The 23,850-nt window shown below is 40.5% G+C and overlaps 4 protein-coding genes across 4 annotated transcripts; 3 read left to right on the top strand and 1 right to left on the bottom strand.

The window, feature by feature from the left end:
• Positions 1 to 280: 280 nt before the first annotated feature.
• On the top strand, positions 281 to 2,161 carry MELLADRAFT_33293 (uncharacterized protein; the record flags this gene model as incomplete). Its single annotated transcript, XM_007405115.1, has 7 exons — positions 281 to 524; positions 598 to 734; positions 827 to 1,022; positions 1,101 to 1,557; positions 1,632 to 1,864; positions 1,930 to 1,999; positions 2,089 to 2,161. 7 exons carry the CDS (start codon positions 281 to 283, stop codon positions 2,159 to 2,161), a joined length of 1,410 nt encoding a protein of 469 aa, XP_007405177.1.
• Positions 2,162 to 3,974: 1,813 nt separating this feature from the next.
• Positions 3,975 to 4,672, top strand: MELLADRAFT_124231 (uncharacterized protein; the record flags this gene model as incomplete). The annotated part of the gene is made up of 5 exons (XM_007405116.1): positions 3,975 to 4,095; positions 4,163 to 4,225; positions 4,306 to 4,395; positions 4,491 to 4,559; positions 4,638 to 4,672. 5 exons carry the CDS (start codon positions 3,975 to 3,977, stop codon positions 4,670 to 4,672), a joined length of 378 nt encoding a protein of 125 aa, XP_007405178.1.
• Positions 4,673 to 13,400: 8,728 nt separating this feature from the next.
• Positions 13,401 to 14,172, top strand: MELLADRAFT_91123 (uncharacterized protein; the record flags this gene model as incomplete). The annotated part of the gene is made up of 3 exons (XM_007405117.1): positions 13,401 to 13,531; positions 13,653 to 13,726; positions 13,805 to 14,172. 3 exons carry the CDS (start codon positions 13,401 to 13,403, stop codon positions 14,170 to 14,172), a joined length of 573 nt encoding a protein of 190 aa, XP_007405179.1.
• Positions 14,173 to 20,295: 6,123 nt separating this feature from the next.
• MELLADRAFT_74091 (uncharacterized protein) lies at positions 20,296 to 23,031 on the bottom strand (the record flags this gene model as incomplete). Its single annotated transcript, XM_007405140.1, has 11 exons — positions 20,296 to 20,514; positions 20,605 to 20,642; positions 20,719 to 20,793; positions 20,874 to 20,896; positions 20,967 to 21,056; positions 21,126 to 21,314; positions 21,420 to 21,732; positions 21,818 to 22,019; positions 22,107 to 22,217; positions 22,276 to 22,620; positions 22,782 to 23,031. The coding sequence occupies 11 exons, from the start codon at positions 22,884 to 22,886 to the stop codon at positions 20,482 to 20,484; spliced, it is 1,524 nt and encodes a 507-aa protein (XP_007405202.1).
• Between the last annotated feature and the right edge of the window lie 819 nt (positions 23,032 to 23,850).

Below are 23,850 nucleotides of genomic sequence, written 5' to 3' on the forward strand. Positions count from 1 at the left end.
CTTTTAATCATTTCATCTCTCGAATGCCTCCTTTGCCTATCTATTCCTCAGGTCAGAGTCAGACTGATAAAGTGTCCTTGATCAGATTTGAATGTTGTTAAGATAGACATGTAATGATTGTGATATGTATGTGATGTGGATCGAAAGAGATGTCAAAGATGTGAAAGGTTGGTATGAATGATCGCGAACCGTTGAAGTCCGAAATCGATTGAGTCAAGTTCGACCAATCAACTTCAACTTGATAGTTTACCATCAACTAACCATTCTCATCCCATCCAAGATGTTATCAAGACCCATCATCCAACATCAAATCATCAAATCACTATTCAATTCAAAGCGAACAAGTACTTTACTCAAATCTAACTTTTCTTCAAAATCTCAAATCATTTCATCTCCAATCCCACCGACTTCTACTTCAAATCCTAATTTACCTATCATCGTAGAGGATTATCATGGTGTATCAGCTCAATCTATCTTGGAAGAAAACCAAACTCAAAAACATGGTACTATGCGTCATTTCACAGGTATGCTTGCTTTTCATTTACACATCTTATCAATCAAATTTCTCCTTATTCTGACTCTCTTCTGTTTTTACAGTCAACTTCGGACCTCAACATCCTGCAGCGCACGGTGTTTTACGTTTGATTTTAGAAATGAATGGTGAAGAAATCTTAAGAGCTGATCCTCATGTAGGACTTCTTCATAGAGGTACAGAGAAATTGATTGAATATAAGGTTCTCAAAACTTAATCCATTCATTCCATCATTCCATCATCCTAATCTAAAACTCTATACTTATTCAAATTCTGATTTGATGATTTTTTTAGAATTACACTCAAGCTTTACCTTACTTTGATCGTTTGGATTATGTTTCGATGATGACCAACGAATTATGTTATTCAAGAGCGGTCGAGAAACTTTTGAACATTGAAGTTCCTGATCGTGCTAAATGGATTCGTACTCTTTTTGGAGAAATCACACGAGTACTTAATCATCTGATGGCTGTTCTTACTCATGCTATGGGTCAATTACTTTTCCAATCACCCTCAAAATCAAACCAATCAAAACTTAAACATTAATCAAAACTGTTTCTTTTTACAGATGTTGGGGCTTTGACTCCTTTTCTTTGGGGTTTTGAAGAACGTGAAAAATTAATGGAATTCTATGAAAGAGTGTCAGGTGCAAGACTTCATGCAGCTTATGTTAGACCAGGTGGTGTAGCCTTTGATCTGCCACATGGATTATTAGATGATATCTTCACTTGGGCTACTGCTTTCTCTCATCGAATTGATGAATTTGAAGAAGTCTTAACTGAAAATCGAATTTGGAAACAACGTACGATCGGTATTGGTAAAGTAACTGTAGCAGATGCTTTGAATTATGGATTCAGTGGTGTGATGTTGAGAGGTAGTGGTGTTCCTTGGGATATTCGAAAATCGGAACCTTATGATGCTTATGATCAAGTTGAATTTGATATTCCGGTGGGTAAAAATGGAGATTGCTATGATCGTTATCTATGTCGAATTGAAGAATTCCGACAATCTTTGAGGATTATCCAGTATGTCATCGTTGATCATCTTTTGATCTCTATATGCTTTTTGAGGGTGACTGATTTCTATCTCATTTCAAAAGTCAATGTCTTAACAAGATGCCAGCAGGACAGATCAAAGTAGATGATTATAAACTAACTCCACCACCTCGTGCATCGATGAAAGAATCAATGGAAGCTTTGATTCATCACTTCAAACTTTTCTCCGAAGGTTACAATGTGCCACCTGGTGAAACTTACTCTGCCATTGAAGCACCAAAGGGTGAGATGGGAGTCTATTTAGTTAGTGATGGATCAAATCGACCTTACCGATGTCGTAAGTAGTTTTTGCTCCTTCCTCCTGTCATCAGAGTTGATGTATTGACCCTTGGGTTCGTTTAGGCATCCGTGCACCTGGATTTGCCCATTTGGCAGGCGCCGATTTTATGTCCCGACATCACTTCTTACCCGAGTTGGTTTTCGTTTCCTCTTTACTTGCTCTCACTTATAACCCTGGACCTTACTTAGCTAACGTTGTGATATGCTCCATCTATTTAATAGTATGGTTGCAATTATTGGAACAATGGACTTGGTGTTTGGAGAGGTAAAGATCACCCATCCTTTTTTTGCTTGAATGGGTCCATCAGACCTAGATAGAGAGAGAGAAAGATAAATTGACATCCAATTGATTGTTGTTCTTGGGTACAGGTCGATCGATAATGCAAAATGATAAAACAAAGGATAAAAATGAAACTAAGGTTTCGAGAATCTACTTCCAATAAACTCTCTTCTATCCATTAGAATTCAAGTTTAAGAATTGTTTAGATAAATTGAAAGTTTGGAAAACCCCAAAGTCTAACGATTTATAACCTTTTTGTTTTGTTTTCTTCATGAGCGTATCTATTTCAATCAAATTGTGTTTTCTGATTTTGTACACATACAAAAAAAATGAAATTGTGCTTTCATTGATTTTGATTTTTTTCCTTCAAGTATTTTTTTTTGATTTGATTTGGTTTGAAGTTTATGAGGAGTTAGAATAAAACTAAGAATAAGAATTAGAATTACGTAGTAGATTTTTTTTATTCAGATTTCAAGGTAAGATTAAATTGGATCAAAAGGATTTTGGTATTGATTCTTATTCGATTATTGGGACTTAAAATTCTGCTCATGTGAATTGTGGTTGAATTCTTTGATGGGTTGAAAAGCAGTGATCATTCTGGTTGTGGTTTATCACAGTGTAAAGATTCACTTGAAGTTCACATCTGATTCAGGCTCACTGGATCTATGGGATGTGCTCCGTGATGACTGAAAATCGTTCTTTCCTACCTATTTATCACTTCTGCATCCATTCAAAAAACTTCCCCTGGAAGACCAAACCTTTGAATTTTTGACGGTTGTGCATGAGTGCGGATATGCATCAGCGCTGGTTAGACTGTACTGCCTGCAGAGTACATATGTGTTGCTTTGTGTCGTTTCTTTTCGAGGGCTTTGGTTTCCCCTCAATGTTTCTTAATTCTCTTCATGAAAACATATCATAACGACACTTCGAAAGAGCGGTTCATTCGATTGAAATCTCTCAGAGAGCGAGGAGAGAATTTTGTTCATGTCGATGTCCGGCCCTACATCGATGAAGATAATCCGGCAAACCAAACTCAGCACAGAGGCAGTGCCGACAGTAAAGCGGTCTTTTGGGAGGCATAGGGAAGAATGTCAAGTGGATATATGTAAGAGGATAAAACGTCTGATTCCGATGTTGCGATGTGAGTACGATCACTAACTTAACTAAGTCCCTCTCGGACGAACGAGTAGTCGAGAGAGGTTCGTCCGAGAGGGACTTAGTTAAGTTAGGTACGATCAACTGTTATGAATACCCGGGCTTCGTATCTGCACTACAGCCATTGTCAATGTAGGTGTGGTGATAAACTTATCAGATCAATGAGATGTTCTTGACGCCGAGATGACTGACTTGCAAGTTGCAACTCGATTGAAATTCGACTCTCGGTCTCCTCCTGGGCATCGGCTTCCACATCATCATCCAAACTTAACTCGTCACAGCGTATCTATCTTACCAGACACCCACGTGCTGGACGCACGAAAATGCTCGAGGACCATATTTTTCGAGGAAGAGAAAAGCTCTGTTTATTTGCACAGCCAGCAAGTTCATCTGTTTATTTGCACAGCCAGCAAGTTCAACACGATACCATACTACCAACACGTTTTTTAACTCGGGCGTCAAACAAAGTCGGTGACACTAGATTCGTCCGACATCGACTGATAAGCTGAAGTTCACACCGCCGCGATCTGTCCTCAGAATTGATTTAGAGCGTCGGCAATGGCTCTGAAGGCTATATAAGATATAAGAAGCCCTGAACAAACGAAGAATTCTGATTACAACTTCGATTCTCATTCACCGTATATCACGCTTGAAATTGTGTTGAACTCTTGAAATGCTCTTCTTTATTCGTAGCCACATTCTCATCGCCTTTAGTCTTTTGACATTGGGTGGATTTGGGTATAGCAAGTTTTGCAACAGAGCTTTTTTCACAAATACCTACACTGGACTCAGTGGTAAGCCAATTCTCTCCGAAGAATTATGGAAAGGGGTTTTTTAACAGTCTTGGGGTGAAATTCCCAGCTTGCACGGATACAGACAACACATGGCAATATCCAATTGATGATTGCGATTATAAGGTAACAAGTAAGTAGATAATCAAAGAGGAATCTTTCAAAACTTTACAATGTTTATGAAGACTACATACTGATTCTAGCTGAATGCAGGCGGGAAGCAACCTAAAGGCACACAATGTGCCAAACCTTTTGAAAAGCTCTCCATAAACTGTGCCAGTTACTCATTTGATGGGGCCTACAGTGAGCATCAAGCACTTCTTCTTGCGGGTAAAAAAGAGTTTCAATCAATCTTGATTGTTGATAAATCAAATCTCTTTTCTTTTTCCATTCTCAAGAATGTAATTTCAAAAACAGTAGAGGGGAGCCTCAAATAGCATCATGTGCCGCCATGCAATACATGCCCCGTAAGTCCGCCACACTTCCAAGCTTTTGATTCATATTGAGTTATCCTGATTTGCAATTGATCTCACGTCACTTGTTAGATTGTAAGGAAGGGAGGGGAAGAATGATAAGTTGAAATCCTCCCAGATGCAACATGTCAGTTCTCTGGAATGAGGTGCAATTGTGTCCAAACACAGGATCCAATCAGTATTTCCAATCACACAGCTCACACAGCCCAAGTTCAACAGCTGGATTGTTGAAGTTCACATTCCTTATTCAAAGGATTAAAGTGTGATGGGCTTTTATTCTACAAGTTTTGTTGTATTATTCCATTTGAACATCTTTTTTGAGCATTCTGTAAGGAATGCAATATGTATTGTTTTTTCTAAAAACACCTTCTGGAAAATGCCGAGGAATATCCTTTGGATTCTTGGTTGGTACTGAGATTTAACTCCTGCACACAAGGCCAGAGTTTGTTACAGCTTTAGAGAGTTTAGGGATCATGGACTCACTGTCCAATTACAAGAGATAGTTTAAGTTCAAATTTATGATCAACGCCCACGCCGCTCCGCCCAGGATAGCGGCAGCAGAGCGGTAGTGGTGCGGATTTTTGGACCCGCTATATTGGGCCTCAGCCATAGCGGTTTTGAACCCCTGCTACCACTCGGTCCCACAGCCCAAAACACAGAGCGGTTTTTAGCCACCCTGTATAGCAGAAAACCGCCCCGCTCAGACCTTCCGTAGCGCCTGGCAGCGCGCCAGGGCATCATAGCGCCATATTAGTCTGATAGCGCCATATAGCGCCTATATGGTTGCAGGGCTCAATTCATCATCATACCCTCATACATACAACTCGCCACCTTCCATTCAATCCGATTCAAATCTCTTGGTTACACTTCCGGTTGGATAGGCTGATCTTCAATCAATCTATCCATGGAAGTACTGTCTCTTGCAGAAAGGATGAAAAAATCCAAAAAACTATTTGGCCTTGAGCACCGTGCGCATGGTGGACCAGGGCGGATACTGGCCAATACTGAAAGCCACGTACCGCCTATATGGCTGAACATCTGTACACTACAATATGGAGTCGAAGAAGGGCGAACCTTGATGCCCTATCTGTTTTACTGCCCAAAAAATGGGTGTCCCGTTCTTGGAATACCTCGATCCACCCTCGATCCAATCCAATAGCAACCGCCTGGACACCCACTATCTTTGTTTGACCAACACTTTCCAACCATTTGACTATACCAATTCTAAAGCTATGAACAAATTCAACTCTTTAACTCAAATCGCCAAAGATGACACCCCCCATTGGAGAACGGACATACCCTACTGCTCCTCAGTGAGCTTTCTTTCAATTTTTATTTTGTCATCAGTCACATTATTGCTTTTTTTTGCTTCAGGGCTTGCTGACACCTCCAATTATTTCCCACAGGAACCACAATAACTATTGGCTACCCTCACCTGCAGATAGGATGCTTGCCTCCCCTGCGTGGCATCATGCTAGTGCTCATAATCAGTGAGCTTTAATCAAAAGATTAATCTGGAATCCTTTTTTCATTTGTTTCCTTCAGGGTTTGCTGAAACCTCCGATCTTTCCCTTTAGTTACAGGTTTGACGTCCATTGCTTGTTCCCTGAAGATCAAAACCAAGTTCCAGGTTGGACTATGATCTTTTCTTTTAAGCTTTCAAGAACGTCAACAACCTTATTGTAATATCTCGATATAGTTTTGCCTGAATGAGGCCATTGTTCACCAGCAGTAGCATTGGTAGATGCATTCACAGCCCCCAATCACAAGTCACTGGCAGGCCAGTGCATCCCACTGACCCTAGCAAGTTATGAGCAAGTTATGAGAAAGTTATGAAATGGATATCAAATGGATAACATCCATCAATTGAGAATTTCTTGAGAAGTGGTTGGGATACCATCAAAATTGAGATGATGTCATACAGCATCATAAATCTGTACAAACCTGCTCCTGTATTTCCTCACCAAGAATATATAGTTTATTAACCTTTGTGACATATATCAACTGAGTTATTGAGGTTTGAAAAAAAAATCACGGACAATTTTGTCCCCTAAAGCCTTCCTATATGGGCAGTATTTCTATATGTAATTGTGGTGTGTACATGGAGCAGTCAACATTTTGATTGATTCTTTGATTCTGGCAGAATATGGCAAAGTTTATGGCAGAAATTTTTGTAGAATACCATTTACATGTATATCAATCAAATTCAGAATGATTTTGGCAATATGTTTGCTCAAAATTTGTCTTGGAGCAGAGAACCAACACACAAACCGTCCCGTAGCGAAGTGTACTACGGTCACGACGGCGGTACGGTGAGGTTTATTCTGTAAACCTCACCGTTGACGTAGTGAAGTCAATACTATTATTAGACCCAACCCGTAACTACGGTGAGGTTGGGCCGTAGTGGACCGCGCCGTAGCCACCGTAGTAGCCGTAGTCTACGGGCAGCTACGGTCAAAAAAGAGAAAAACAATTTTTTTTATTGTGGAGTAGAAATAGGACAAATTCATGTAAAATAGTTGTGGTTACAAAGTAAAAAGTTTATACCAAACATGGAGAGAAAGAATATTAATGATAGTAAAGAAAGAAAAGACATTATAATAGAAGGATGTTTAAGAAAGAAAGAAACATAGTATAACTCGTATAACTCAAACCTCCTTATTCTTCTTCTTTCCCTCGCGCAACTCATGATCTAAGAGGTATGTGACTGCATCTTGAAATTTACCTGCAGGCACTTGCTTATTCTTCAACCACTCTCGGCAAGCGACAGCCTGTGAGACGGTTGAAGGCTTCATTGAGCCTCGACTTGAGATGGCGATGTCGGCCGCCGAAGAGAACGTGCGCTCCACCGCGCACGAAGTGGCAGGGAGGGCCAGGTAATCCTGAGCCATGGTGGCCAAGACTGGGAAGTTCTTCTCGTTTGCCTAGATCACCTCACCTTGATATCAGTAAAGAGTAAAGAAAATGACAAAAATAAAAGGGAAAGCAGTACTTACTGCCCACCAGTCAAGAGGACTGGTACCTTTGCCAATGGGATGGGCACCCTCCAAATAGCGCTTCAGCTCGAGTTGGTAGTCCAGAGGAGCCTCATTTGCCGGTGCAGCCGGAAACAAGTTGTCTTCTTCATCTTCACTAACATCCGCTGGGTTCGAAATAACTTCCACTGAAACAGCTCGAGGTTTGGGCATACTGTCAGAGTAAGCAGAAAACATATACTCCAACGAGCTTTCCGCTTGAACTTCAACGTTGGAGTAAAACTTCTTGATATAATTCAACCGATGTCGTGGGTTGAGAATGGTCGCGATCTGGACAACCTGGCTTTTGGCAGCCTCCTCGGCGTAATGTTGGAGGTGCTTGAGCATCTCGGTGATCATGACATCGAGGCTGGGGTATGTGCTGTCCTTCTTGAGTACCTGCAACTCACTCTGAACCTTGCGATATTCAGAAAGGACTTTGCATCCGGATGCAAAGTCTCCTTCCATCCGTTTCATGGCACGCTCGAACACCTGTTTGAAGTGAAGGTCAATCAAAATGGTTCACTGGGACAAAGACCAAAATAACTCACCTCAAGGACATTGTTTACCTCACGCACTGCATTCCACTCTTCCTCGGAGATGGTCAATCCTCGGAAGAATCGATTGGTTTTGGAATCGGTGTGTAGCATCCCGTTTATAATCTATAAGAACAGAAGTGTAAGAGTAACTTCCAAAAGTAGACAGATGTCGAGAGTGTAACTAACCTCATGTCCAGCCGCTGCACGCCTTCGGCTATCGGCCTTGGCATTCCACCGGACACCCCATCCGTGAATGATACTCTTGAGACCTTGAGCTTTGGCGCGTGTGTTGAACCACTGTCGACGTGATGAACTTGAACAGATCAATGATACGACCTTGTCGCACTGGAAATTAGAAGATAAATTTAGTTTCTTATACTGTTCAGGTTAAGACAGTAGTGTGATGAGATAATCACCTTCAGTAGAGCCCGTTTAACCAGCTCGGTCGTGTCGACTGGTTCCTGTGGTGCTGAATCGTCATCTTCACCATCGGGATCGCCATTTGTTGGTGTTAAACCTGCATCATCCTCATCAGATGATGAGGGTACATCAATGTCATCGTCACCAGTATTGAGGACAATAGTGGGAACTGGGATTGTTGCTCCTGGTCGAGTTGTGGGCTTCACATGACCTACTGAGATGTTCATCGTCTTGAGGCCATGTTTTACCACAAGTGCGAGCTTATGACAGTAGCAACGGACATGATTCGATGCGGAATCCCAGTAAACGGAATCGTTGGTGTTCTTGAACATCTTCTCGAGTTCTTCGGCCATAGTATTGTTGTTGGAGCCTGAATCCGTGGTTTGTGCCAATACCTAGAGGAGAGCATTAATGAGAAAGATGTTATGATTGTTCAGAAAATGCAAAAGTATGGAAAAAGGTGACAAACAAGACATACCTTCTTGTGAAGTCCATGTTTAATCAGAAACTTACCAACTGGTCTGGCAAGAAGAGCGCCACAGTGGTGCCAAGTTGCCAACTTCAAAGTGAGATGGCTCGTTTGGTACTTCCAGTTTGAATCAATCCAAGTGGCGGTGACCCCAATGAAAGCAAGTTGGTTCCCTTTAGTTGTCCATCCGTCATGTACAAGACATATCTTACTTTGGTTATCCTGCAGCGAAACAAATGAAGGGACAAAAGGTACAATTAGATACCAGATGATGTCATGAAATCGAAGATGAAACCTATCAAACCTTGATGTTGCTGATTAGCTGCTCATATAAAGAGCTATACAACTCTTTCGCGGTAGAGGCTGCCCAAGTTGGGCTCCTGATGTTGGCCTTGGGATGGGTGAGATGGAAAGCTGCCCTGAGAGTCGGGTCTTGAAATCAAACCCATGGGAGGGCATGTCTTAATAGCCAGATGACTAATAAGACATTGAGGATATCAATATCGAACGGTGGTCGGTTGACAAAGCTTTTCATCAATTCAGCCGATGATGATTCGGTTGCACTGGTCTTGTTTCGTTCTTGGTATGTAGGAGGAAGACCATGATCTTTCTCCTTCATCGCTTTGCTTCGTCCCAGACATGGAGCCCGATTTTTGTCGCCGTCTCGATGGCCATATAGGTTGCTGTTCCCATCAATACCCCGAGCACATGTCTCAGGACAAAACCTGCACTCGTATCCGCGTAATACACCGATTGGCTGTTATAAAAATGTTGGTGAGTTCAAATCAAACTGAGGTAATTATAAGTATCAAAACAAGCTTACATCTTGTTTGAGCTGGACCGGAATGGGTTTGTAATACGACAAAAGATGCATAACTCTTTTGGATTGAGCTCGGAAGGCCTTTGCAGGAGGCACCGTGGGGCTTACTTGATCAACATCAATCTCTTTAGGGACAGTAAAGTCCTGAGAAAGAACGGAGAACGGAGGAATATGTGAAATTAACAGGAAATAAAACATTGATCTAGGCAAAGGTACTTACAGTTACTGTTGACCGAGTACCTTTGCCTTTGCCTTTGGCAGCAATCTTTCGAGGCTTTTTGGATTGCTGAGGTTCGACTTGGGATTCGGCAGTTCGCTTCTTAGGTCGAGGGGCAAGAGCAGTAGGTCGTGTTGGGGTTTGAGGTTCTCCAGCTCCAGAGTCCATGATTGCATCCTCTTCTGGATCATCCTCTGGGTCTTTGTCGTCACCGCTTTCGTCTTCTTCATCGGGTGCATATAACGACCTACGAGAGTCGGCCGAAGTTGGGACAAAAGTAGAATCACGGCGAAGAGGGCTAACACGACTAGAGCGACAAGAACAAGACTGAGATTGGGAGGCTTGGGAATTTGAACTCTGAGTTTTGGGAGCAGATAATAAAGATGACATGGTTCAGCGTCAAACTCAAAGAAGAATTATTGAAGGTAAAGGATAAAAGTTAAAAAGAAACTGTGAAGGAAGGGAAACGATGGAGAAAAGTGGGAAGAGAAAAGAAAAATGACAAAAAAGAAACGAACGAACCCAAATTAAAACATCCCTTGCTTGTCTTTTGAATCTATCCCTTGCTGTTAAGGATCTTGATCGGGATGAACCATATCGGGATTCTGGAACTTGAGGCTGAAGGGATTCTGGAACTTGAGGCTGAAGAAACGGTGGTGATAACTCCAGAAGACGGATACAGCGGTACGGCTACACCCCCTTACTATCCGGGTATTCCCAGACTACGGTACGGTTTGACCGTAGCGGGCCGGACCGCAGTCTACGGTGTCTAGACCGTACCGCGCCGTACCGTAGGCCGTTTTTCCCCGCGGTCCGGTTTGTGTGTTGCTCCGAGCAACACTAAGAAGAGTAAACCACGTAGTCCAAAACCTGCAAGACGTAAATGCTATGATCTGGCTTTCAAGAGTGAAGTTATTGCATGGCATAACACTCATGGGCGTAAAATTCAACGAGAGACTGCTCGTCATTTTCAGATCAAGCAGTCCGTAATCAGTCGCTGGCTCCGAGACGAAGAGAAGATATGCAACAATGCTGCAACAAACGGAGGTGGAATTCGTATTAAACAGCGGTTGGCCAAGTATCCACATCTTGAGGTAGCCCTCTACCACTGGGTCATCGAGGCTCGTGAACGAGATCTTCCAGTAAACAACGATATTCTACGCAAAAAAGCTCAGCACTTTTCATCAATCCTAAACATTGAGATGAAGTGCTCTGATGGATGGTTGACTAAGTTCAAAAAACGATACAACCTTCAAAAGGTTACACTCCACGGTGAAGCATCTTCCGTCAACCCCGAAGATGTTGAGTCTGCTCGCGCTGAGCTACTTGAGGAGACGAAGAAGTACCAGCCTTGTGATATCTACAATGGAGATGAGACAGGTCTATGCTATCGGTATGTATCCTTCCAGCTCATTCTGACTGCTTAAGTTCTAGAAACTCAGCTGATGTTGGTTTCACAAAATTTTCCTTCAGAATGCCACCAAATAAGACCTTAGCCGATAAACAAAAGCCGGGTGTGAAGGGGGACAAATCAAGGATCTCAGTCCTTGTCTGTACAAATTCTGACGGTAGCAACAAACTTCCAGCACTTTTCATTGGTAGTTCAGCTCAACCAACCTCATTCAGGCGCAAAAAGGCACACGATTATGGTCTTCAATACACCCACAACAAGAATGCATGGATGACTGGCACAATCTTTGGTGACTGGCTTCAGAGAATTGACACCGATTTCCGCAAACAAGAACACCATATCCTCCTTCTGTTAGACAACTTTTCAGGTCATCGATCAGCTGTCAAAACAATCAACTTGACAAACATAAAGGTCCATTTCCTTCCTCCAAACCTCACAAGTGTTCTCCAGCCATGCGACGCTGGCATCATCGCAGCATTCAAAGCCTACTACCGCCGCGACTTCATCTCACTCATCATCGGGCGATATGAAGATAATCCAGGGAAGTCGGCAACTGAAATTTATCGGATACCCCTCCTCGAAGCAATGCAGATGGCGAATGTAGCATGGAATTCAGTGACATCTGAAACCATTACAAACTGTTGGCGGCATACTGGAATAGTTGCTGAACTAAAAGCAGATGTATCTCACTTGATCCGCCCAAATGACCATGGTTTTGAAAACCTCGCCGACGACACCGATCTACAAGAGATCATCGAACAAACTTCGTGTGTTCTTAAGCAGCTTGATCACTGTCCAGGTTTAGATGAATGCCGATCCGACCATCGGCTCAGCATTAAAAATCTTTTGAATCCTCAGATTGAAAATCAACTACCCAATCACGAGTTGGTTATGCCAACAGATAAAGAAATCATTCAAGCTAGTGCATCCGATACACCTGTAGGCGCCGACGATCCCGAGGACGATGATGATCAAAGTGCTCTCACACTCCCGCCGATGCCACTTTCTCAAGTCTCTGCTGCCATCAACAGTATCATTCACGCGCTGAACCATCAACCATGCGACTTGGATGATCATGGACCCGACTGGAGAAAGCACATCACAGCCTTACACTCGCTTCGAAATGATGTTAGTACTGCCCGCTTCAAATTTGTGAATCAAAAATGTATCACCGACTTCTTTGCCCCAAGCCTATTCCATGAAGGTGAATAAAACCAGATGTCTTAAATGTTTGTGTCGTTGTCCTAGACATACACTCTTATGCTTTGTATGCCCTCTTATGCTTTGTATGCTTTTTTATTATCTATGATGTATCTATGCCAATTACAATAAAAATCGTATGCAATTTTGACTTTGATGAAATAAGCATTAGGGTCAATTTCTTCCCAAATATGCTTTTATGCTTACTTCGAAGTGATGCATTGCTCCCTTTAAGCATCAGGTATTCTGCATTTAAAAGGTTGCTTATATCGAGCGGCGACTGTACCATAAAGGCCTGAATTGAAGTGTAAGCGCGTGCGAGCCGAAGGTCGGACCAGTTCAATTGGGAGTTCGACAGCTGTCAATACAGCTGGCTTGTATACGCAATGAACATCAACAAAGTTTGAGTCAGACACCGAGTTTTGAACGAGTTTTGGCCTGGCAAGTTAAAATCGGGCATCACACATACATCGAAAAATTGCCGATAGTTCTCACAACGGCTGTAATGCAATTTTGTGAAGCGGATGTGATAAATTGTGAAAACCGAGTGATTTGAACTCTGTTGAATATGATAACTTCAGATTTTGAATACTGAAATTGGAATACATATTTGACTTTCAGGAATCGGATCTTAAGTTTAAAAAGTTTCAAAATCTCAGACATAGATATCATTTTTCCATTTCACCCGCCTTCATTTGTTGTTCGAGGTCTCAAATTCTTCACTTGCCCATCATCGAACTTTACAATGGAGACAGGTCACTCCACCTTGTCGAACCGAATGACCTCAGGAGATCTTCAACAAAAGTCATCATCTCTATTTGCTTGGTGCGACTTTCGACCGGCTCCTCTGCTGCAAAACACATCCAGTACTGCTAGGTAAGATACCCTAGATGTATCGAATCTACCTCTCAAACTGGATTGAAAATTTACATCGCGTGTCTTCATTACTTCACTCGACTCCTCGATCCGTTTGTTTGAACATTTTGTTGATACTCAGAGATCATCTCGCCAATGAAAGAACCTATTTGGCTTGGATGCGAACCTCTCTGGGATTTACTACTGTCGGGATCGGTAAGAAGACGATCTCATTGACTATTGCCTCAGCCGAATCAATTTGACTGGATCGTCGATTGAGATGAATCTTTCTAGCAATCACCCAAATATTTAAAACCCCTCAACCTGCCCAACCCGGGAGTGAAGCCATCACTATTTCTCCACCTGTGCTTAACAATACTCGCGGTCTCACTACGGATCAAATCTTAGAGCAATTAGTACTACAGGTTCAACAACAAGCTCTAGCACTTGATAGCTACGCAAGAACCGGAACCAGTAGCGATGATTCTCAGGTCGGCATTGGCATTGGAGTGACCTTTATGTGTATTGGAATACTGTTCTTAGTAGTAGGTACGAAATGCGAAGCCAGCAGTGGTTTCGACTTTTCAATTACTCATCATTCTTTCATAGCATACATCTTACACAGCACTCTACTCACCGCTTTCCATATTTCCAAAAATTAGGTACTCATCGTTATTTTCGAGTTCAGACTGTCTTGCAAACAGGACAATTCCCTCACAGTCGCCGTTCGGTCACATTCTTGTCTTTTTTCGTTCTCGGTTTACTTACCTCAACAATGGCCTGTATAATACGTTTTCACGGAAATCCCAAATGAATGTGAGGACAAGGAAAAGGCAGCGATGTATACAGATCAAATTATGTTACGATGTGATAGTATGGATGTTGTGTGTTACAAGGTTATGACATCATAGTGTTATGCTAATACATGTTTCTCTCTTATAATATGTTTATAACCAAATTGTTGTTAGGTATATATATTATAGATTGGTTGTCATGATGGATTGGTTTCTTCTTCACCTTTCCTATTCATTCTAATCTTTCTATTCTAGGTAAGTTTATCACTACTATGAAATACTACCTTTCCCATTCATTCTAATCTTTCTATTCTAGTCCGTGATCCATCTTAGGTTATGAGCCCATCTCGTGAAGATTATAAGATAATCACACTTTGAATAGTCGGTTTCGAAGACTATCAAATCTCCGATACGTCTAGAAAACCGTTCTAGAAAACCTTGGAAAGGTCCGTCAACAATACAGACGATAAAGTTCTAATCGATCGACATAATACAAACTCCGAACTGTACTACTGCATTCATCTTCAAATACATGCAGTGTTATAAGGTTCTTCTCATCTTAATCTTATTCGTATTCAATCAATTCTTCTTCATGTCTAATCCTAGTGCTACAGCTGGTGATAAGACCACTTCGACTTCATCTAAATCTCCTGGAACGACTCAACAACAAACCGGTCAACAGCAAACCGGTCGGTCTGAGTTAAAACCACCGATCACCATGACTTACAACAATGAAAAGTTGGAAGCCACTGGTGTGAAACCGTTGGAAGCTCCCGGTGAATCTTCGAACTATCATTATTGGCAATTCGTCATTGGTACAGTTATTAGAGGTTCCTCTTTTGGTTATGTCATACGCGATGTTCAACCTAATCCATTACCGGCGTCTAATGAACACGATCGATGTAAAGTTTTGGCATTAATCTTGAGATATGTAACCAAAGCGAACATCGAATTTCTTTCGCCATATCCGGATGATCCATTAAATCAATGGAAAGCATTGCGTGAAGCGCATCAAGATGCTTCATCAGGATCGGTCATGTTCTGGTTAAAAAAGCTTGTCACCGCTAAAATGGGTGATTCGTCCATGACGTCTCATCTCGAAACCATGGCTGCCGATTACCAACGTTTCAAATCTTTGGTTACTCCTGAAAGACCTCTTACTGCCGATACAATCTTCGCAACGGCAGTTAGTCTTTCATTAACTGCGGACTGGCAACCGGTATTACATCCTCTCCTTCAACGAGACTCGGTTACTTCTACTACGATCTTAAAGGTCCTGAGAGAAGAAGCTACTCGTCGATCTATCTCTTCAGATTCTGTTGAAGAAATTTCATCTGCTAGAAATGAAGAAAAGAACAAGGAAAAGGAAGTAATTTGTTCTCATTGCAAGAAGCCTAATCATAAGATGGAGGACTGCAGATTTTTGAAATCGTTAATTGAAAAATACAAGATCTTAAAAGCTGAAAAGAATGAAAATGATCAAGTTAAATCAAAACCTTCTAAAAATCAAGTGAAACGATCAAAAGCTAAGGCTAAAGCGGCGCAAATTTCCTCTGACTCGGATGTTTCGATTGATATCAACTCTGAAATATCGGCATCCGCGACTGTGAAAGCTTCTGCTGTCAAATCAGACAGCTGGTTGGTTGATTCTGGTACGAGTCAAATCATGACACCATTTTCACAAACTCTCTCTAATCGAAAGTCAGATGGTACCATGATCAGTCTTGCGAATGGCTCTACTGTCAATGCAGTCTCAAAAGGTTTAGTGGAATTACCATTCACTAACTTTAAAGACATCAAATCATTATATGTCCCGACTCTATCCGAACCTCTTCTTTCGGTTTCAAAATTGGCTGACAAGAAAATCTCAACTGTTTTTGATGCTTCAACTGTTTCATTTGTTAAAAATTTAAAATTTACCGGTGAAACTGTTGGAACTGGAGAACGAAGCGGAAATTTATATTATCTTAATCAAAAAGTAGGTAATTTGAATTCTACCAATCATACTTCGAAAGCTTCGGTTTCTGACGTTGAACTCTGGCATCGTCGTTTCAATCATCCCGGATATGCAGCTTTGAAAAGAAAATTATCATTGTTGAAAATCAAAGTTGATGAATCTGAGTTGCGAAAATTACATTCTTGTAAGATTTGTATACAAGGAAAAATGAGGCGTAGAAATATGTCCAGTCGAGCTGGGTGGAGATCTAAGAAACCTCTAAGTGTGATTCATTCCGACGTGTCTTCTTATTCTGTTGTATCAAGAAAAGGCTATAAATACTTTGTTACATTTATTGATGACTATACAAAGTATACTAAAGTTTATTTGATGCAATCAAAAGATCAAGTTTTATCAAAATTCAAATTGTTCTATAATGAGATGACAAATAAGGTTGATGGAATTATTGCTGAGTTAAGAACAGATAATGGCACTGAGTACATCAATTCAGAATTTTCAAAGTATTGTGCGGAAAAAGGCATTCTACAAACAACCGGTCCTCCTGATTCACCACAACTTAACGGTGTATCTGAAAGGTGGAACAGAACGATTAAAGAAAAAGTTTGTTGTTGTTTAATCGAAGCACATTTGCCTGATCAATTCTGGGGGGATGCTTTGGAATATGCAACAGAGACGCTGAACAATATGCCAACTAGGACGAATGATAAGTTTCAAACACCAATTTCTTTAATGGGTATTCGTGAACGTCAAGAACATACTTTTCATGCATTTGGTTGTCAAGTATGGTATCACGTTATAAAACCAATGTCGACACTTAAGCCAAGAGCTAAATCTGCTATTTTTCTCTCATATTTAATCAACAATGAGGGTGCTATAGTTTGGGATGTTGAAAAGAAATGTGCTCTCAAAGCAACTTCTTTGATATTCCTCGATAAAGTTTTTCCTGGATTAGATTCAGATTCTTTATTACCAGTGCCTAGTGAAGAAAGTTCACTTCCTTGGCCAACACTAGAAGAACATTCGATTCCTACTGAAGACTTGATTCCTTCTAATGATCCTTCTCAAGAACCTTCACCACTTCAACAAATCTATACTCGACCAGTTCGCTCACGCAAACAACCTGTTCGTTATGGAGAATTCGGAAGGGCTGCATTCATTGAATGTGAGAAAGATCCGACGACTTACAAGCAAGCCAAAAGGTCAGCTAACTGGGATCTTTGGAAGTTAGCTGCTGAGGCAGAAATGAGGTCACTAGTTGGTAAGGAAACATGGAAATTGGTTCCTAGACCAGCGAGGAGAAAAATCATACGTTGTAAATGGATTTTCAAAACGAAACGCAACATTGATATGTCGATTGATAAGCTAAAAGCTCGATTAGTAGCTTTGGGTTTCTCTCAAATCAAAGGCATAGATTTCTCTGAAGTGTTTTCACCGACAAGTCGTCAAGAATCAGTAAGACTATTTTTATCAACCATGGCGAAAAATGGTTGGAAAGGCGTTTCTTTAGACATTAAAACTGCTTTTCTTAACGGTGATCTGGATGAAGAGATATATATGGAACAAGCTGAAGGTTTTATTGACTCTGAACATCCTGATTGGGTATATAAAATTATGAGATCATTGTACGGTTTAAAACAATCACCGAGACAATGGAATATTAAATTACATCAATTTTTAATATCAATTGGTTTTATTCGCTCAAAACACGACCCTTCAATTTATTACAAGATGAATGATGAAGGAAACATCAAATGTTTACTGTGCACCCACGTAGATGATATAGCAGTAACTGGTGAAAATGCTGAAATTCAAGATTTTCGATCTCTTATCAAGAAACGTTTTGAAATCTCGTCAGACAAACCACTATCACATTTTTTATCTCTCAAAATCTCTGAAGTTAAAAATAATATGGTATCAGTTGATCAGTCTCATTACATAACAAATCTTCAAAAGGAATTTATGAAAAACAAAGTCAAATTATTCAACACGCCGAATGATGACAATTTCAAAACGTTAGTTCCTTTCAAAGATGAAGACGAAATTACTGAAAATTCATATTCAAGCTTAATCGGGGGTCTGTTGTGGGTAGCCCAGTGCACCCAACCAGATATAGCTTTTGTTGTAAATTGACTTTCTCAATTTTTAAAGAAACCATCGACAGTTCATTGGGATGCAGCTTTAAGGGTATTAGGTTATTTAGTAAGGACAAAGGATTTGAGGTTAAATTTAGGTGGCAAGGAACTTTCTCCAACGGCGTTTTCAGATGCAGACTGGGCAGAAGACAGACATGAAAGAAAGTCGACGACTGGATACGTTTTTATGTTGGGAAACGGTCCAATCTCGTGGAGATCAAGAAAGCAAAGAACGGTTTCTTTATCTAGTACTGAGTCAGAGTATATGGCTATGAGTGACTCGTGTAGGGAAGCGAGGTGGTTGGTTTCTTTGTTGAATGAGCTGAATGTTTCGAAAGAGAAGATGTTTAGGTTATGTGTGGACAATGAAGGAGCAGAGGCTTTGGCACTTAATCCATCTCACCATTCAAGAACAAAACATATTCATACTCGTTTTCATTTCGTACGTCAATGTGTGGAGGATGGTATAGTGAAATTAATTCATGTATCTTCATCAAAAATGTTAGCGGACATGCTAACTAAAGGACTTTCAAGGGTTTTATTAATCAAACATAGGTTATCTCTCAGCATATATTAAAAACATGTTATCAGCAAGGGGGGATGTTATGATGTGATAGTATGGATGTTGTGTGTTACAAGGTTATGACATCATAGTGTTATGCTAATACATGTTTCTCTCTTATAATATGTTTATAACCAAATTGTTGTTAGGTATATATATTATAGATTGGTTGTCATGATGGATTGGTTTCTTCTTCACCTTTCCTATTCATTCTAATCTTTCTATTCTAGGTAAGTTTATCACTACTATGAAATACTACCTTTCCTATTCATTCTAATCTTTCTATTCTAGTCCGTGATCCATCTTATCAAATTATCATTCTCAAGCATGACGCGTCTGCGTCGATACTGATTGTTATTCTCATCCCATATATTTCTTTTTGTATTCGACTATAAAGTATGTTTTAAACTTACAGTTTCTTTTTTCGGATGTTTATACTTCTTGTTATTCTTCCCCAACAGCATTTCTTGTAATTGTGATAGATCAAGCATTCATTATCTTCCATGATAGATGTGAAATATGCGCGTAGTAGCCAATGAAGTCATTCATCAAACCTCATGAACCAGTTATATCCATTCAGAGCTGAATGAGGCTGCATACGTTGGAGAGGTTCTGACAGCAGATACAGCGATTCCTAACAATGTATTCCATCCAAATCATCAGGCAATCATCATTCAATGACCCTCACAAAGATTCACATGTCTGTATAGTCATTTTCAACAAGGATGCCTTGGAGGTGATGTTCTAGCAATCGATCACATGCTCCCTTTAGGGTCAAAGGAAGGTATTGGACGGTCTGATGCCAGCCATGCCCACGATTTATAATACCATTCTAATCATAGAATCCTTTCTTTTATGTGACACAATCTCTCTGCCTCTAGGATGAGATGCTTATGTATCATCAGACGACCCTCACAAATAGTACTGCTCAATAATGATGCCCATCCTCTTCAGAGGCATGTTCACTGAGATGTTTGCAAGTTTGTTTTTTGATGATCAAAGAGCTTAGTCAAGGGAGGAGGAGTTTGGGTACCTTTTGGGTTAGCTATTCAACTCATTCAGTATTTGCTACTCATGTGATGATAAAGTATACCTCCGTATGGAGATCATGATTTTTAGACTCAAAAATGGGTTCAGAAACTGAGCTTGTAGTGGCATTGGCAAGTTTTATTTTGTTTTGTATGCTTTGACAATCTGGGCTAGTCCTCAGAGCAGCCACGTCTAGTATAGAGACCTGAGTTATGATCATCAATGAAGATTTTTCACACATGTGATTCATACAGGAGTCCAATGAAGCTTGTTCTTCTTGTGTACCACTCAGGCATGATCAGGAAAAGATTATCAAGCCAGATTAACATAAGCATTTAATATATATATTGCAAAACTTCTCGTCTTTGATCCAAATTTTCATACATAACACTGACAGGTCACACCAGCTCGATACAAAACAATATAAATAACTTGTGTAACTTACACCTTCATCATCTTCTTCAAGCCCCGAGTACTTGGCAAAAGTTTTTATTTTATCAAAGCTTTACTGGGCTGATTGGACTGGCCATCTATTGATGTTTTTATAAGATCAATTCACTCGGATTAGAAATCTAGATTTTTCATGTTGCCAAGTCTCGATTAGATATTCAGAAACTGACTTGCCTATAGCCTTGTGTGAAGCGTTTGTACCCGACATCTGTAGACGCACGTATAGAGATATTACAGTGAGTATACCTTCGCTGAATGGACCTTGTAGGCTCCTGGATACTAACGTTTTGTAATAAAGTCATCTAATGTGGCCGGTCCACGAGAGCCGTACTCGTAAGACTCTGGTTTCGGCTTTTGTTCTGGGAAACATATATACCGATTAGTCTATTGGTGCAGTTTCAAAGCAGCTGATCATCAAAGGTAAACGAAGGGAACAAACCATCGATGTAATGCAGTAGCGGCCTGTGTTGGTCCCAAAGGAGTCAGCTCGAGCTGAATAACAACATCCCAACACAATGGAAAGCAGACTCACGTGAAGATTTTCCAAGCAATGTCCAACTCATCATCTCTTACAAAGTTTGATCGATCTCCCTTGATAGCATCTAAGATCAAAGCCTCATACCTAAAAGCAAAAGGGAATCAAGTTTAATTTGATGAAGCTTCATAAACCGATCCAAAGAAAATTGCTCACGCCTCGGGAATCTTCAGGTCACTGAACCTCCGCTTGTAAGTCAAATCCATCTCCGTGGGTACCGTTTTCATGGCTAGACCTGGTGCTTTGGCATTCATCTTCATATAAACTGCCTCGCCAGGTTGGACTCGAATCACCAATTCGTTCCGTGCAATATCTTTGAAGATACCTTGAGTGACGTCTTTGTATCTGTATTAGGTTTAGAAATCTCATGGTCAGCTACCAATAAATCAGTAACCGGCAGATTATGGTCGCAAATTCCACTCAAGATGAACCAGCGGGAAGTAACCTAACTGGATTCGGATTTCAGTCTTTTGTTCATTCAAAGCTTTCCCAGCCCTCAACACGAATGGAACGCCCTCCCAACGTGGAGAGTTGATGTAAAGGACCAAGGCTGCGAATGTAGGACAGATAGAACCTTTGGGAACGGTATCATCATCCAAATATCCTGGTTTATCACCCGATGCTACATATTGACCTAAGAGTGAATGTTCCTTGAGGATTGGAGGAATGAACCGAAGCACTTTGACTTTCTCGTCACGGATATCTTCAGCTGAGAAGGAAACAGGTCTTTCCATTGTCAAAAGTGACAAGACCTGAAGTAAATCTGGAAAAGTACTTGGTGATGGTCAATATTGAACTTAAATCCGTGTGTGGCAAAAAAGTTTTTTTGATTTATGGAATTGACTCACGATTTTGCATGACATCTCGGATAATTCCAAATTCATCAAAATAACCACCACGTCCTTCAGTTCCAAAAGGTTCCTTGAAGGTGATCTGGACATTGGAGATGAGACTCTTGTTGAAGGATGCATCTAGGATGACATTTCCGAAACGAAGCACGAGAAGGTTCTTGACCATCTCCTTTCCTAGATAATGATCGATTCTAAAGGTCTGGAATTCAGTGACAGAACATCATCAGATCGGTGCAAGTAAGTTACTAGTCATCTAAAAAGGTGACAAGGATGATCTGGAGCGTACCTCCTCTTCCTTCCAAAGCGCTTTTAGTTTCCCCATCATATCCCGACTGGTGGGCAGGTCCATTCCAAATGGTTTTTCCACTACAATTCGATTCACACCTGTAGTCGAGTACTACAAGCCAAGGGTCAGACCACCTCACTTGATGAATCCAATGAATGAACCAACCCACATTATTCTCTTTAAGTCCTTTTGCCACATCAGTAAACACACTAGGAGGTAAAGCCATATAAAAGATCCGATTTCGTTTATCACCCTTGAAATCCTTTTCTTTTTCATTGATTGCCACTTCTAAAGCTTTAAAACTTTCAGTTTCATTGTATTGTCCAGAAACATAAGAACAGATTTCCAAGAATGAATCGAGTTTTTGTTTCATCGCAGGAATTGGAACTTTGATGTGTTGAGTGACTCGATCATGGAAATCTTTTTCTTCCATCTTAGTACGAGCATAACCAATGATACGAGTACCTTCGGGTAAGAAACCATTGAAGAAAAGACCAAAGAGTGCAGGGAAAGTCTAAAGTCAAGATAGAAAGTAAGAGTCAGCTTTTAAAAGTTAAGGATTCGAGCTATGGGCTTGATTTAGGCGGAAAGTGAAAGATTGAACTTGACAGGATAAAGTAGATGATGAAATCACAAAAGTAAAGAAAGAAGAATAGAAGAAATCAAGTGATTTACTTTCTTCTTAGCTAAATCACCCGAAGCACCGAGAACGACGATGATGGTATTATTGACGAGTTCAGTTGAGCTTGATCCACCAGATGAAGGGATATCTGAAGCCATTTGATCGGATTGTGTGATTTGAATCGAAAGTTGAAGTTGATAGTTGAGGTAGTGGTTGAGGTAGTGATAGTGGTAATGGTGGTGGTTGTGTACTAAAATGATGACGATCGATGACCCAGCAATACAAGCTGAAACTGGTTGCTGCAGTCTCACTGGTAAGTTTGGTATGTAAACTTTAAATCCAAAATACACTCGATCACTCTTTCGTCATCATCATGATCGATTGAATTTTAATGCTAAAACTCACAATCAGTTCTGTATCAGAGACCATGAGACCTTCCTACAAATCCGATCATCATTCCTTACATTATCAATTCTTCTTATCCCTCATTATTCATCATTCACTACATCAAACAAATCTCTGGTCTATTATATTCCCAAAGAAATATCATTCAGAATCACTCGATACATTCTCAACTCCTAATTTATCACAGTCCTTTACTTTCATTTCATCCCTATCCACCGGCTATAATCTTATTGACAATGAAAGCTTAGCCAATCAGATCTGATATTCACCAAAATGGGGAATAAATTTATACATTGGGGTAAATCTGACTATTTAACGCCAGATTCGCAGTTAATCAATCAATAGATTGTTGTGCTGTAAGCATATTTCGTCTTCATCATCTTGAATACAAGATGTTCTTGGTTTTTTGTTGACTATCTACTCTTCAAACATGAAGGATTTCAAATGTTAAAAGGAAATATCATCATCAACGCCAGGAATGGCAATGACTTTCGGATCAAGTCTGCCAAACCTTGACAAGTTGTAATCTATTGGTATAGACAGAAGCTTCAACAACGCAAGAGATTCAATGGATTTCCTTTGTGAAGCACCACCATCTATTGTATCTCACCTATACAAACAGTCTTAAAACTGCATTTCCTGACTGTACATAGATCCTATTCCCTTCATCTCAAATCCACTCGAATCCTTCTTACATATCAACCAATTTACATACAC

The sequence above is a fragment of the Melampsora larici-populina genome, assembly GCF_000204055.1.
Source record: "Melampsora larici-populina 98AG31 unplaced genomic scaffold MELLAscaffold_3, whole genome shotgun sequence".
Taxonomy (NCBI): Eukaryota; Fungi; Basidiomycota; class Pucciniomycetes; order Pucciniales; family Melampsoraceae; genus Melampsora; species Melampsora laricis-populina.